At 51.7% G+C, this 15,941-nt stretch overlaps 1 protein-coding gene across 1 annotated transcript in view; it reads left to right on the forward strand.

Annotated features, from left to right (window-relative positions):
* Positions 1–15,941, forward strand: part of IRAG2 (inositol 1,4,5-triphosphate receptor associated 2) — a 37,255-nt gene that overhangs the window by 353 nt on the left and 20,961 nt on the right. Inside the window, exons 2-4 of the mRNA XM_056134625.1 lie at positions 11,426–11,472; positions 11,561–11,619; positions 11,777–11,884. Of these exons, the coding sequence (XP_055990600.1) occupies positions 11,426–11,472; positions 11,561–11,619; positions 11,777–11,884 (214 nt within the window). The remainder of the gene's footprint in view (positions 1–11,425; positions 11,473–11,560; positions 11,620–11,776; positions 11,885–15,941) is intronic.

A 15,941-nucleotide genomic window follows, 5' to 3' on the forward strand; every position in this document is an offset into this window, starting at 1 on the left:
TCTCTGTCTCTCTCTCCCTCTCCCTCTCTCCCCCCTCTCTTCTCTGTCTTTCTGTCTATCTCTGTCTGTCTGTCTGTCTGTCTGTCTCTCTCTCTCTCTCTCTCTCTCTCTCTCTCTCTCATCTGATACCAAAGGTAAGTTCAACATCATAAGACTCAGGAACTCAGGTACAAGAGAAATGTTAGACAGGAAAAATCAAAATCAAAATACTGTCACAGGGGACTTTCCACTCTGTAGGTAGGAGAGAGTGGAGGCTGGAAAGTTCTGGAGGATTCCATGAACATGCGCATCTCAGGCTGGAGAGGACTGCAGGTCTGGGCTGAAGGTCCAGTGAAGGTTAGGCCAGCGTTGCAGTGCTGGCCCCTTGCAAGCGGCCTCAGAGGCATGCCTGGCAGTGTGTGGATCCACACAACCCCGATTATTTATGTTTCCCACAAGAGTAGAAGTTAGAAGCACTCAAGAGCAGAGAAGGCCTTGAGAAGCCCTGAGGGCTGGGGTCCTCTGGCTCTCCATTCTGAGCTCCAATCCCAAGGCCGTCCCCCCCGCCCCCCCAAGCGGAGATGGTAGTTGGGCTGTGGTTGTGCCAATAATTGTCCTTCAGGACGGGCCTCTCTGAACCAGGGTTCACAGACCATTCAAGCGCCCAGGTAAAGGCGAAGTACTCCCAAGCACACTCTGTCAACACGTCATCTGGAACCTTTCCATCACCCTAGAAAGAAAACCCACACCTCAGGGTGGTCTCTCTATGTAGCCACCCAGAGCCTGTCACCAACAACTGTCTCTCTGTCTCTAGAGAGACATTCACTCAGGGTGACTGATATCAATGGGATTGTGGGACATGTGACCAGCCATCACTGGGTTCTCTCGCCTCCTGAGCGTTTTCAGGGTCACACTGGAGCATGGTATGGCCACACTGTTCCTATTCCTGACTGATATGGACTCCACTGGAAAAGGCTACACCATACTGGTTTGTCCCCACGTCAGTGGATATGGGCGCTGAGGATAGACATTGTTTTCACTTAGAAAAATCACAGAACTCAAACAATTTTTGTAGTGGTGTTGTGATGGGCAATGGCATGAAAGGCACATTTTATCCACCAGTCCTGCCACTGGAGTTCAAGATCCCTCCAGCACTGCCCCGATCCCCTGCCCCCAACCCCTTTGCCTCCTCAGACCCCACTGCTATTGATCCTGTCCTATGGACTATTGTTTCCACTGGGACTGTCCTTCATATCTTTATATGCTGCCTATGAGTGAATGGTAGTTTACCACAACACAGCCAGTCCCGTTAAAGTCACTCGGGCCTCTGTCCAGCTGGGGACAGTGGCAGAGAATGAGATGAACACACAAGGAAACAAAAAATTCCCAAGGACTTTCCAAGCTTTAGTGTCACCTGAGCAACCACAAGTGGCCTCACAGACTGGCCACTTATTCCGTGCACTGTCACTCCCAACCGGACTCCCAATATGTGAGCCACTGATTAAGTCAACAGAGACATTATTTAACTTTCCCACTTTCTTAAAACACCAGAGTCTACAAAGTTGTTCATGACGATTTGTTACAGACATTCGATATCCCAACTCCAGTCTCACCTCCACTGTCACCTTCTCTCTACAGCTGCCACCTACCCATCACCACTGTCTCCATTTTTCCAATCACCCCTCAAACTTGCCCCCACAGCAGGCCCACAGTCATTTATTTTATATTGCTTGGTACCACTAAAAGGTCAACGGAATGATCAAAAAAATTATTTCCATAGACATAAATTTGTGAAAATTGCTGTGTCTCATCATGGGGCCAGTATGTCCTTGTCTGCAGGGTTACTAAGCTGCTGTTGTGTGTTAAGCCTTCTGTGTTAATGCTTTTGTTGGTCAACATTGGTTGGCTCCTGCCTTAGATCCCATACAACCTGGTGTGTTACTACTGGGATGTCACTGTTGTAGAGTTTGAAATGTCATGAGGCCACAAATGCAGCCACATGCTCCAGAAAATCCAGAATATTTAACTGGGCAGTTAGATATTTAACTAGGCATGGCTGCTGGGTCTTCCGGAATTACAGGGAGGTGAGGGGAGGTCGCCCACCCTGAGTCCAAGAAGGCCTGGAATTTTCAGCCGCAAAGACCTGTGTACCTTGAGAGTTGACAGAGACATTAAGGACAGTTAACAAGCACATCAAAATTCAATGGGCACATTGCATAGCCAGCCAACAGGTATCCTTACAGCATAGAGTAAAGTCGTGGCAATTTCCCACTCCACTTTGCCTGTTTTCCTCTTGTCTAAAAGACCTTAACTGTTTCATTCTGCCCATGCAGGCTTGCCACCATGGTTTGACCATGACTTATTCTACTCTTTCCTGGGCTCGTTTGCTTGTCCCTTTATTCTCTAATATTTTTTCCCAAGGGACTATCCTGATGTCGAGGTTTTAATCAGGGGACAATTTCCCACAAGTAAGATCATTTAGTATTTGTCTTTTACTGGCTGGGTCTCTTTACTGAGCTCTGTCCAAGCTGCATTATTTCATCTTCTCACTGCTGTATAGTATTCTCCTATGCACACCTACCTCAAGTCCTTTATCCGCTCATCCACTGTTGGGCACCTGGGCAGATCTTGACTACTTAACTAGTGTTGTGAGGAACATGGGTGTGCATATGTCTTTCTGACTTAACGCTTTTGTGCCCTTGGGATGCGATGCCGGGAGTGGAATCACTGGGTCTCATGGAAATTCAGTTTGTTCTGAGGAGCCTCCAAGCTGTTTTCTAAAGAGAATGAAGCAGACCACAGAGCCACCAGCAGCGAGCAAGTGTCCCTTTCTCACCACATCCCCACCAGCACTTATTGTCGTGAGTCTTTGTCACTTAGACCACACTGGCGGGTGTGACCACCAGTAGGCAAGGCTATGCTGAACGTTTTGAGGAACTGGAAAAGAGGTTTCCCAGGTGACCGTCCCGTTGTTCAGTTGCGTGTGAGGCAGAGGTGTGAATCCCGAACCCCATACCTTCACCAGCACCTGTCCAGCTGGATTTCAACCATCATGGTGGCATGAAGTGGTAACTCCTTGTGATTTTCCTATCGGCAAGGTGTTGAGTGTGGGTTGTTGTCTGTCTTTCCTAGGGAAGCAGCTACCCACATTTCTCTGTCTATTCCCACTTCCTGTTTGTTGTTGTTGTTGTTGTTGCTGTGACCACGTCTGTGTGTGTGTGTGTGTCTAACCTTTGACTGTGGTGCTGGGTGGACACCGGGAATCCCAATGGGCAGCCTTGTAGGGGAAGGAGTGATCTTCGACAGAGCCTCGGTCCCAGCCCTGGCCCATGTAAAATGGTTTTCCTTGTCCCTTTTCCTTTTACCAAGTGTATCTACCTTGTCTGTCCTCGGAGACAGCCCTGTTGAGTAACTAAGAAGAGGCGAGAAAAAGGAAGCGAATCTCTTTCGCTGTGGTTCAGCTGGTCTTGTACAGCCTTAGTAAAGGAAGTTGAGCCTGGAAGTCCCCCGATGGAGGGTTATTAGGGACCCCCCCCCCGGTACCTGGCAGAAAGCATGTCAGTGGTGTGTGGGGTCCCTCACCCTGCTGGGAATCCCCTTCCCATGCTGAGAGAAGGGAACATCTACATTTGCGGGTGAGGCCAGAAGCTCAGAGAGGGACCAGGGGCTGCCCGGGGTCACTAGTCTCAGCAGATTCCAGGGCCCATTTGTTTATCAGACTTCAAAGAATGAACCTTCCTCGGACCCGACAGAAAGCAAAGGGGTAAAGGATCTGCCTGGCATGTTGTCGATCTTGGTTCAATCCCTGGCATCCCATGGTCACTGAGCACAGCTGGGTAACCGCCAGCACCTCAGGACCTGGCATGAACCACCCACCAGGTTGACCTGATTGCTGGGAGGGCTGGGAGGGCCCCCCTCTGTCCTCACCTCTCCGGGCCTCATCAGAAAAAAAAAAATTGAACCTCTCTGAGCTCCCCCCCCACCTGCCCCTTCTTACTGAGCCCCCGGGAGCTAGAAGGGTCACTGCAGAAGCACCTGAGAAAGGCACCCAGGAACACGGAGAGACTCAGCAGGAAGGGCCCTGCCTCTCATCCCTCCCTTCCCCACCCCCATGCCACGTGGCTCCCGGGCATAGCCAGGCATGGCCTGCAGGCCTTCCACGCTGCTGGGGTCACCCAAGAAGCCACCCTCGGGCCCTGGCATCAAACTGACTGTCCAGTTGGCTAAGGCTCGCTGTGGGGATGCCTGGACCTCCTAAGCTTGGGAAGCCCCCCAGTTTTTAAAAGAAACATGTCAAGGGGAAGCAATAGCACAGCGAGTAAGGCGTTTGCCTTGCACACGGCCGACCCGGGTTCAATCCCCAGTATCCCATATGGTCCCCTGAGCACTGCCAGGAGTAATTCCTGAATGCAAAGCCAGAAGTAACCCCTGAGCATCGCTGGGTGTGACCCCCCCAAAAAAAATAAATAAAAGAAACGTGTCCCCTCTGATGGGCACTTGGTCTTGCAGCCCCCCTGATGGTCTCTTCCTTAGCATTGGCCATTTTACAGTGTGATGTCCAGTCTCTTTGAGGGGCTGAGTTGGGAAAGGCACCATCTGAAGATGCTGGCCCTCGGATGTCATGCCACTAGGCGTGAGGAAGGGCCGTCTGCGGGCTGCGGAGCTGACTGACCGCTGGGTCCTCAGTCTTCCACGGGCGTGTCCCGTCACTCCCAGGGTGCGGTGTCCTCGGAGGGACCAGCTGTCCTCTCTTGCTATGCGGTTCCCATTCTTTATTTGTTCTGCATTGGGGTTACACCCAGCAGTGCTCAGGACTTCCTCTGGGCTCTAAGCTCAGGACCACTCCCTACAGAGACCGGGGAACCCGGGCCGTTCGGGTTAAAGGCAAGCGTCCTATCCACAGTGTGGTCACTCTGGCGTCCATCATGTTCTGGCTCCTCTCGAACCCTGATAATGGCATGGGGCCGGGCTCAGGGCATTTGTCCTGAAGCGAGCATGAAGCCTCTCTGGACTCCTTGCTCAACTTCCTCCAGAAAATCATTGTTACTTGGCTAACGCAAGAGCTGACTTTGGCAACATGAGTGTTGATCAGTCCACGGATTTCTGATCGGGATGGGTGTTGGTTTCTGCTGACAGACGCCTGGCCTCCAGCTGGTGAATGCGAGCAGTCAAGGTGACTTCAATTCGAAGACTTTTTTTTTCCTTATCATTACTGTTTATTTCTGTCAGACCATATAAAGTGATCAGGGTGGTTATTTGTATTACTATTATCCCTGTTTCCTTTTATATATTTATTTTACATTTTTATTAGTGAGACACCATGAGTTATAGTTGTAGACTTACACATTTTTGTGCTTGGGTTTCAATTATACAATGATCAAATACCCATCCCTCCACCAGTGCCCATTTCCCACCACCACGGATCCCAGTATCCCTCCCACCCCTCGAAGATGTTTTTTCATCTAAAATGGTTTTGTCTTTTTGTTTTGTTTTGTTTGGTCATACCCAGCAATGCTCAGGGGTTACTCCTGGGTCTGCACTCAGGAATTACCCCTGGCGGTGCTCAGGGGACCCTATGGGATGCTGGGAATTGAACCCAGGTCTGCCGTGTGCCAGGCAAACGCCCTCCCCGCTGTGCTATCACTCCAGCCCCAAAGGTTTTGTCTTTTAAAAAAACTGAGTCACCACAAATGACCGAGTGATTCATGATCGAATTTCAGGCATGCGACGACGTTCCTACACGCCTTCCCACACCAGCGTCCAACTTCCCTTGCCAACTCCCCGTTTCCCACCGTCACCGCTCCCCACCTCTGTGTCAGGCACCATTTTTCTTTTCCTTTGTTTAATTTTTCTTTGCGGCACAGTGACCGAGAGGGCATCACACGTGTCACTTTGCCGCCTTCCAGCTCGGTCTTTGTCCAGAGTGACCACTTCCCTCAATGATTATGGGAGTGGTCCCTTCTCTGACCTGTCCCCTCACCCTATAAAATGTGGCGGGAGGAAGCCAGGCCTCTCCCGGGTGAGGAAGCAATGCTACTGGGGCACTGTAGGACCAGGGATTGCTCAGGTCATTCCTGGGGTGCTTGGGGCCCTCCAGGCTGCTGCGACAATGCTTGGGCGGCCCCTATGGTACCAGGGATTGGAGCAGACATGTGCCATCCCTCTAGCCCAGAAAACATTTCTCTTTTGGTTTTGGGCCACAGTGTACAGTGCTCAGGGTTTATTTTTTACTCCTGGTTCAGTGCTCAGTCTTCACTCCTGAAAGGGCTTGGGGGACCACATGCGGTGGCAGGGATGGACCCCGGGTCCGCTACATGCAGAACATGTATTTTGCCCCCGCCCCGGGCTATTTCTTTGGCCCCCAATTTTTTAAATCTGAAAAGTCCAATTTCGTCTGAAAGATCAGAAACAACAGCGGGGAGCCGAGACCCCGCCTGTCAGAGGCAGAGAGAGAATGAATCAAGGAAAGAGCAAACACGGCCGAGAGTTAATCATGCCCGATGCGTGCCCTTCCTCGGGTTGTGAGTTATTGCTCCCTCCTTTGTTCCCTCCGTTGTTATCTGTCAGCTGAACTCGCGCTGCACGGGTGCCAGGGTGCCCAGCCTCTGCCCCGCCCTCCCGAGCCCGGCTCTGTTCCGCCCCACCCAGCCCTCGGCCGCTCCTGCCTGAAGGGAGCGGGCCGGCCCCCCGCCCCAGGGAACCATGCAGGGGGTCATGTGGGGAGCGACGGGACAGACACCCCCCCTCTCGGCCACTCGGGCATGAAGCGTGTTCCTCCACCGCAGCTGCATCCAAGTAAGTTGGCCCTGGCTGGGCTCTTTCTTGCTCCTCGTTCTTTTCTGCTGGTCCCCTGACCCAGGTACACCACCCACCCCTGCAGTTTCTTGGCTTCCCTTCATGGAAAGTGCTTCTAGTGGACGGTCTCGGTGCTGCCCACCTCTGGTCTCTCTGCTGTCTGTGCTCGGGGCCTGGGACCGAGCTCTGGTTAGAACAGGGCGACTTCCCAACTGGCAGAGAAGTGGTCAGTCTTGGCCCAGCCACCTCCTCCCTACGGCATGTGGAGACATCCTCACCTCCCACCCACAGTACAGAGACACCCTCACCTCCCTCCACAGTACATGGAGAGGCCCTCACCTCCCACCCAGAAACATAAAGACACCCTCACCTCCCACCCATGCATGTAGAGACACCCTCACCTCACCCCCCACGGCACATAGAGACACCCTCATCTCCCCGCATGGCACATAGGGACACCCTCATCTCCAACCGCAGCACGGGCACAGACAGCCTGGCAGGCTGCATCTCCACCTGTCATTCACTGTGACCTCCCCAACTTAACAAGACAGAAACTTCTGGACTAGAGATGGTCCGGCTGGTTGGGCACTTGCCTTGCACGTGGCCGGCCCCAGTTTGATCCCCAGTACCATGTATGGTGTCCAGACCTTCGCCCTTTAGTGATCCCTGAACACAGGCCAGTGCTGTCACATAAACAACAATGACGACAACACCCCTAGCACTGCTTTTGCCTGTGTATCTTCGGAAGAGGGAACAGCTGCTGTGAGCCAGAGTTGTCAACCTGCAGGGCTGTGGGCACGGTGCCTGGCCTTGTTCTCTCATCACCCGGCTTGATGGGTAGAGTTTGAGGAGTGATCCTGATGGCCGGCCTCCTCGCTGGCCCCCGATGGTGGGCATAAACCACTGCTGGCATGTCCTGCCTGCATGTTGGGGGCCCTTTCTGGAAGATTCACCCAGGAGGTCCTAGAGCAGAGAAGGGCCACAGAGAGCCCCCCAAAAGGTCCCCCTAGCCTCTGCTACAGAGGAAGGGCCTTCACATCTCTCCTTGTTATTTCCTCTTTATAATAAAGGGGATCTTCCCATTTCCCACCCGAACCCGGGGCTGTCGCAAGCTGGCACTGTTCACACCTCCCGTGAAGGTGTTCTTGGCTGCCCCTGGCCTCCACGCTCCCCGGAGAAGCCAAGTCTAGAGAAACCAGGTACTTCCTGCTCCCATCGGGACCCCAGTTTCATGGCGCAGGGAGCAAGGCCGACACCCTCATCCCTGCGTCTGGACACACAACCCCACGTGTTGGCCGCACGGAGACGGCGTGCTCGTTCCGGCCCAGTGAGAGCCGTTGTTTCCAGCCACACAGAGCAGCGAGTGTGGAGTGTGTGGAATGGGGCCTCATTTCTGAGTTGAGTACACTGCTGGGTCCCCCCCCGCCCCACCCCACCCCCAGGTGCTCAGGAGGGTCGTGGCCTTGCCCAGGTAGAGACTCTGTTCAATGCAAAGCCCAGGAGTGTGGAACTGTCTGGCCCTATGGTGCTGGGGGGTCATCAGAGTCCTCCAGCCATGCTGGACCTGGTGATGCTCAGGGGCTCAGCAATGCTTGGGGGACCCTACACGGGGTCGGGAATCCAGGTATCCAGGTTGGGTTAGCTGCATGCAAAGTACACGCCTTATCCTCTCTCTCTCTGTCTCTGTCTCTCTCTCTCTCGTCCTGATATTTTATTATTAATTAAGGATACTGATACTGATATTGTCCTCCCATTGTTCATCGATTTGCTCAAGCGGGCACCAGTAATGTCTCACAACAAATTGTGAGACTTGTTGTTACTGTGTTTGGCATAGCGAATACGTCACGGGGAGCTTGCCAGGCTCTGCCGTGCGGGCGAGATACTCTCGGTAGCTTGCCAGGATCTCCGAGAGGGGTGGAGGAATTGAACTCGGGTTGGCCATATTGGCCGCTTGCAAGGCAAACGCCCTACCACTGTGCTATCGCTCCAGCCCATTAATTAAGGAATGAATGCTTATTTTTTTTTTTTGGCTTTTTGGGTCACACCCGGTGGCGGTGCTCAGGGGTTACTCCTGGCGGTGCTCAGGGGACTATATGGGATGCTGGGCATCAAACCCAGGTCAGCTGCGTGCAAGGCAAATGCCTGCCCACTGTACTATAATGCTCCAGCCCCCTAAATGCTTCATTTGTCATGAAGATAATGAAACTTACTTATTACCTATTTTCATAGCTTTCTCTCATAAGGGCTAGATGGATAAATGAAATAAAATGTGTAGTGATTCCGAACATGCTCTAGCGAACTATCTTAAATGTGGGATCAGCCTCAGATACCTGTTAGAACAGAAGCTGCAGAACTGCATACAGTCTTGCCTGTGGCTGACCTGGCGTTGATCCCATGTGGTTCCCTGAGCACTGCCAGGAGGAATTCCCGAGTACAGAGCCAGGAGTGAGCCCTGCACATCGCCGGGTATGGCCCAACTCCCGCCGCCCCTCCCCTCCAGTAGAAAATGCATTTCTCTTCTGAACCCGCTTCAAAGAGGACCCCAGTGTCCTGCACTGGCGCGCCTTTGCTGCTGGCCGTCATGAGTTTGATCCCGCCTCTGAGCACCTGGGGACAAGGGCTGTGATTCTGGGCGTGTGCAGGCTCACGTCTGCCCTTGAGTGCTGAGGCGGCGGTGAGGGTTGTAGACAGAGGAGCCAATGGGAGAAACGCTGGGGCACCTGTGGTCTGGGCCGGGCAGGAAGGCTGAGGGGGCTGGGGAGATCGAGAGAGAGAGAGAGAGAGAGAGAGAGAGAGAGCGCGAGAGAGAGAGCGTATGGTGGAGGGCAGTGTCTGCGGCTGCATGTTTGGGGGTTTTCTAACAGCCTGACAACGGCTCTGTTGAAGTTTCCTGCCCGTCCAAGAGCCTGGCTTGAAGGCTGTGGCTCGGCCCCTGCCGGGGAGCCTGGGTCAGGGGTGCCCTGGACAGCCTCTGCGAATTCTGAACCTGATGCATGACCTGAGCGTCTCCCTAGGGAGGAACCAACCAGGCTGGGTTGGGGGCAAGTCACAAGTTCTGTGGCTTTTGAAATTCTCAAATATCTTCATTTTTATGCATGATCTGCATGTGTAGGTTTTTTTAAAAATATATATGCACAGGATTTCTGTTTTAACAATTACCTTTTTATTTATTTTTATTTAATTGTTATTAGTGAAACACCATGAGTTACAGTTGTAGACTTACAAATTTTTGTGCTTGGGTTTCAATTATACAATGATAAAATACCCATCCCTCCACCAGTGCCCATTTTCCACCACCACGGGTTCCAGTATCCCTCCCACCCCCCATTCCCCCATCCCACCCTGCCTATGTAGCAGGGCATTCCCCTCTGTTCTCTCTCTCCTTTTGGGTGTTGTGGTTTGCAAAAGAGGCATTGAGTGGCAATCATGTTTGGTCTATAGTCTACTTTCAGCACGCTTCTCCCATCCTGGGAGGATCCTCCCAACACCCTTTATTTGGTGCTCCTTTCTCTACCTGAGCTCCCTTTTCCCCTAGCATGTGTGGCCGGCCTCCAACCCATGGAGCAAACCTCCTGGTACTAATCTGGCCACTCTTGGGTGTTAGTCTCCTATTTTGTTACTTTATAACAATTACCTTTTAATTCATTTTCTTAAGTAAAAGTAAAAATCAACCTAGAAGGACATTAGGGGTAGGAAGGGCAACTGTGATGCCTGAACACAGGTCCTGCGTGTGCGAACCCGACTCCACGCTGGGCAGGAGAGAAAGACCAATCATTAAAAAGGCGCCTTGCTCAGAGTGGCCAGCCCTGCCATGGGACACACCCTGTTTTCATCCCCTATGGTCCCCTGAGCACCACCAGGAGTGATCTCTGAGCACCTCTAGGAGTAAACCCTGACCACCTTCAGGTGGGACCAACCCCCCTACCCAAATAGACTAAATTAAAAAGTACCTATGACCTTTCCCCAAATTCAAAAACTATTTTTTTTAATATTTTCCCAAAATTCAAAAAGTATTTTTTTTGGGAACCTGAAGAAAGGAACTGGTCTGTCCGACAGCCAAGGAGCCCGTGACAGTCACAAAGTTCACGTGTGGGGACGTGTGAGGACAGGTTAGGGGCAGGGTCTTGTTCAGCTCGTTTGAACCCCAAGTTCTTGCCGCTGCCTTCGAGGTAATCTCCCAAATCTCCGAGAGAGCAGGATTAGCATGATATATGCCATGTCGAGCTAGACAATCGAGGGCCATTTAAATATCACTGGGTCAACAGTTTCAGGCTGAGTCACATTTCCAGAAATAGAAAGGTTGGGTCAAGCCCATGCAAAATGGGGGCCAGCTCAAGAGAACTTGACTGCATGTATGGAATAAACTCTCCCTGCCCTTTAGGTTTAGAATTTTTATCAGGTTTTCTTTAAATATCAGGCTGGAAGGATACTTAACACTGGATTTGCGGGGTCATGCCCACTTGCCAGGGCTGTATAGACGGCGACCTAGCCCCTCTCTCTCCTCATTTCCATCTTGGCTCCCAGAGAGCAAAGTCAACACCAGTCCATTTACATGCGTTTGAAAATACTCGCTTCAAACAAACCCTCTCTGGGATAGAAAATGTCAAATTGTTGATCTTGTTTCTCGCTCTCTTTTTCTCTCTTCCTTAAGGAGAATGGCGGGGAGCCCGCGGCTTCTGAGAGCGCCCTGCCATCCAGGTTTGCCTCTTGGGTGCAGTTTGTCCTTGTGTTGGGTTGGCTTTTAGGAGAATTCTTGGGGCCCAAGACTCTTGTACTCTCTCTGCAGGGAGCCCTCCACGGTGCCTGCACCATCTTCCTCCATAGAGGGCGTTGTCCCTGCCACTGGTGAGTACCCCTCAGCGTGCTGCCAGGACTCTGTGTGTGTGTGTGTGTGTGTGTGTGTGTGTGTGTGTGTGTGTGTACGTGCGCCAATCAAAGGCACGTAGGCAAATCCTCCTTTTGCAAAGTATTCAGGCAGCAGCGAGTTTCTTCCTGTTGCTAGGCTCAGGATCAGAAACTTTGAATATGGCATCTGGTGACCTTGATCGTAAATCACTCGGCGGTGAGAAACAGACTTCGAGATCAGCGGCGGCTGAGACAGAGATCAGAGGTAAGCTGCCGGGCTGGCTCAGTTTCCATCTGAAACCACCCCAGACGCGGGTTTAACTGGCTGGGTCGCTCAGTGGGAGACGGCGTTGGGGAACAAGGTATCCAAGCGCTGAGGGTCTCCGTCCAGCCTCCCAGGTGAGAATGTTAGCATCCCCCCTGAAGCTTTATTGTATTAATATTAATGTTAATATTGATGGGCTGGAATGATAGCACAGCAGGTAAGGCATTTGCCTTGCACACAGCTGACCTGGCTGACCCGGGTTCGATTCCTCTGCCCCTCTCGGAGAGCCCGGCAAGCTACTGAGAGTATCTTGCCCACACGGCAAAGCCTGGCAAGCTCCCCGTGACGTATTTGATATGCCAAAAAACAGTAACAACAAGTCTCACAATTTGTTGTGAGATGTTGCTGGTGCCCACTCAAGCAAATTGATGAACAACGGGAGGACAGTGCAGTTAATATCGATGGATGCATGTATTCTCTGGGTCTCCATCCAGCCTCACAGATGAGAATGTTAGCATCCCCCCTGAAGCTATATTGTATTAATATTAATGCTAATATTGATGGATGCATGTATTCTCTGGTGACAACAACAAAAAAAGTGAGTGGGAGTGTGGCTGGTTCTCAGCTGGTGGTCGGGAAGAGTCTCCTGCCTTGTAAAGTCTCAGAATCCATCAGCGCCTGTTCCCAGGTGGGGGACACTGCCCTCTGGTGGGTAGGGGGGTACGGAGCCACAGCGGGTGGGGAGCAGCCTCTGGTGCCACCGAATGACATTTCCTGTTTGTTCGTTTTGGGTTTTTTTTTTCCAAAGATGGATTTTGAGCTGGAGAGATAGTACAGGGGTCAAGGCGTTTGCCTGAAGCCCATCTGGGTTAGATCCCTGGCATAGGGTCCCCCAAGCCAGGCCAGGAGTGATCCCTGAGCACCACTGGGTGTGGCCCCAAACTCAAACCAACCAAACTCAAAAAAGCAGCTGTCCAGGTTCTGATCTTCTTCCTGACAAGGGGAACACAGACCCGGTAAGTCGGGAACCCCTGAAGCAGGAGGGCCGGGAGAGCACGGTGACCCGAGAACCAGGGGCTCAGAGCCTCCCTGCGCACCCACCCCAAAGCCATGCCAGGGAAATGCACCTGAGTTCTCATACTGGGCGTCGGGAGGGGCTGGAGCCATAGCACAGCGGCATTTGCCTGGCATGCGATCGACCCGGGTTCGATCCCCAGCATCCCATATGGTCCGCTGAGCTCCACCAGGGGTAATTCCTGAGTGCAGAGCCAGGAGAAACCCCTGAGCATCGCTGGATGTGACCCAAAAAGCAAAAACAAACAAACACAAACAACAATAACAAAAACCTGGTTGTTGAGAATTGAGATCCAGGCACTAAGGCAGATGTGCCGAGCTGTGGAAACGGAGCCCATCACTGAAGCAAACGCCTCACGCTGCCCGGATGGAAATCACGTCCAGAGCCCTTTCTCACGAGCCCCAGACAAAGACGCAAAACCGGCTCGCCACCCCTCCCTCGACAGCGGCCAGGAGGGCAACATTTCCATGCGTGTCTGGGGGAAATTTAGTTATTTGGTTTTGGGGGCTATTCCTTCTGGTGCTCGGGGGTTCCTCCTGGCTCTGCACTCAGGGATCACTCTGGGCAGTGCTCAAGGGAGACCACATAGGGTCCCGGTGATAGAACCCAGGTCAGCCCATGCCCTGGACTAGCTCTTTATCTCCTGGACTGTCTCTTTTGCCCTACTTAAATGGTTGTAATTATGTGGAGGAAAATGTGTCCCTGGCAGCCCTAATATTAAACATTTCTAGCTTGAGACCCAGCAGCTCGGCTTCTGTGAATTTATTCTGGATCTGCATATTTATAATTGCATGCTGTCAAGTCTCTTTACTGCAGCATTCTCTGTGATACAAAAATATTGATGCCAGTTCACTCTTCGTAGAAGAGTTAATAATCAGTAGTTTTATTGGCATAAAATGAAATATGGAACATATCTTAGGGAACTTTTCTCTTGTAATCATATCGGAGAATTGTTTTTTTTTTTTTTGGTTTTGTTTTAGAGTCACATCTGGTGGTGCTCAGGGCTGACTCCTGGCTCCCCATTAGAGGGATCACTTTTGGCAGGACTTGGGGGCCACATGGGGAACCAGAGATTGAAGCCCATTTGCCTCTGTACAAGGCTGCATACAACTTAACCCCTGTACTATTTCTCTGTCCTCAAGGAGCTATTTATTAAGAGAGAAAAGGTGCACATTTTATGAAAACTGGAAGGATAGGGAAGGGTTTTTTTTTTTTTGCTTTTTGGGGTTATACCTGGTGATGCACAGAGGTTCCTCCTGACTCTGAACTCAGGAATTACTCCTGGCCGTGCCCGGGGGACCGTATGGGAAGCTGGGAATCGAACCTGGGTTGGCCACGTGTAAGGCAAATGCCCTACCTGCTGTTCTATCACTCCAGCCCCAGATAGGGAAGTTTTTAAGTGAACATAAAATGTCTCTAGTAGGGGAAACAAAAATGATCAACATTGTCTGTAGGGTGCCTGAATGGGAAGAGAATTTTCACCATAGACATGTACTCTGTTTTATGAACCATATGATTTTTCAATAATGGGTCCTAAATTTTAAAGCACTGTAATACTGTCCTCCCATTGCTCATCAGTTTGCTTGAGCGGGCCCAGTAATATTGTGAGACTTCTTGTTACTGTGTTTGGCATATACAACTAAAAGAAAATGTCTGTAGGGAAAAGTTGTTTCTCTTCAAGAGAGATATGAACATGGTTACCAGTTTATTCTTTTCGGATTGTTGTTGGGGGTGGGGGTGGGCATACCAGACAGTGTCAGGGCTCGCTCCTGGCTCTGTGCTCAGAAATTTCTCAGGGACCACTTCGTGGGGACTATACAGGACTCCAGGGACTGAACCCAGGTTGGCTGTGTGCAAAGCAAGCTCCCTACCACTGTGCTAGCACGCTAGCCCCACGCCAGTTTATTCTTATGTTCTTATAAAATGTGTGAACTAAAAATAATAAATAAATAAAATGCCTCCTTTAATGACCATTTTCTTTAAAAGAGAGAGAAAAAAACAAAAAAGAAGTCAGGGGGCAGCTCAGGCCTCCCCGTACCGGCTTCCATCCCGGGTACCTCTGACCTCCTCACCCAAGGACCACCAGGTGTGGCCCCACAACAATAGCAAAAATCACAAAATAAGAGCAGAACCTGCCCCTGGCTGCTGGCCGCTGTGCTGACCTTCTGGCCCTTGCATTCACCTGTGTCCTTCTGGGGCTGGTGAAGGAGACCCCGGGAGCCGGCCGGGCAGGAAGGACCAGCAGGACCGGAAGCGGTTCCTTCTTGAGGGGCGTTTCCCGTGGGGCAGAGGCTGATTGGGAGGGGCTCGTGCTCTGGTACCCACCTTGACTTCATCATTCATACACACCCGTGTGTCAAGGTAACAAAAAGCCACTAACATCCCAAAGGCACGTCCGTCCTTCCCTGAGTCTCCCTAATTCCACTCATTCCGTTTCCTAAAAGAACACAAAGTCCCCTCCGAAAGGGACTGGAGAGGGCCCGGGGCGTGGAAGGAACATCGATGCCGGGAAGCCTGTGTCAGAGGAAGGTGGCAGCCAGCTGCCACTTGGTGGGAACATTCTTGCCCCCTCCCTTTCCCTCTGGCCTTTTAAGGAAAATCCTGATTCTGGGTTGTGGTGGTCTGGTGCAGGGTCCCAAGAGGTGCTCAGAAGTCCTGGGGCCCTCCAGGGCCACTCCTAGGGAGTGCTGGGAATCGAACCGGGTTGGTGTCTGCTGTACTTTCCCCAGCCCCTAGAGAAACTCTCTTCTGAATCCAGCCACCAACCACAGGACCTTCTAGGGCTCAGCGCCCCTGGAGGGGCAGAAGTGGAGCATCAGAACCACGAATGGGAGCAGCCACGAGACCCAAAGTATCGTTAAAAAAAAAAAAAAGTCATTTGGCCCCGTGGTGTATTCCATATGCCAAACACAGTAACAACAAGTCTCACGATGGAGACATTACTGGGTCCGCTCGGGCAAACCGATGAACAATGGGAGGACA

The sequence above is a fragment of the Sorex fumeus genome, unplaced genomic scaffold, assembly GCF_029834395.1.
Source record: "Sorex fumeus unplaced genomic scaffold, SorFum_2.1 ptg000100l, whole genome shotgun sequence".
NCBI classification, from domain to species: Eukaryota; Metazoa; Chordata; class Mammalia; order Eulipotyphla; family Soricidae; genus Sorex; species Sorex fumeus.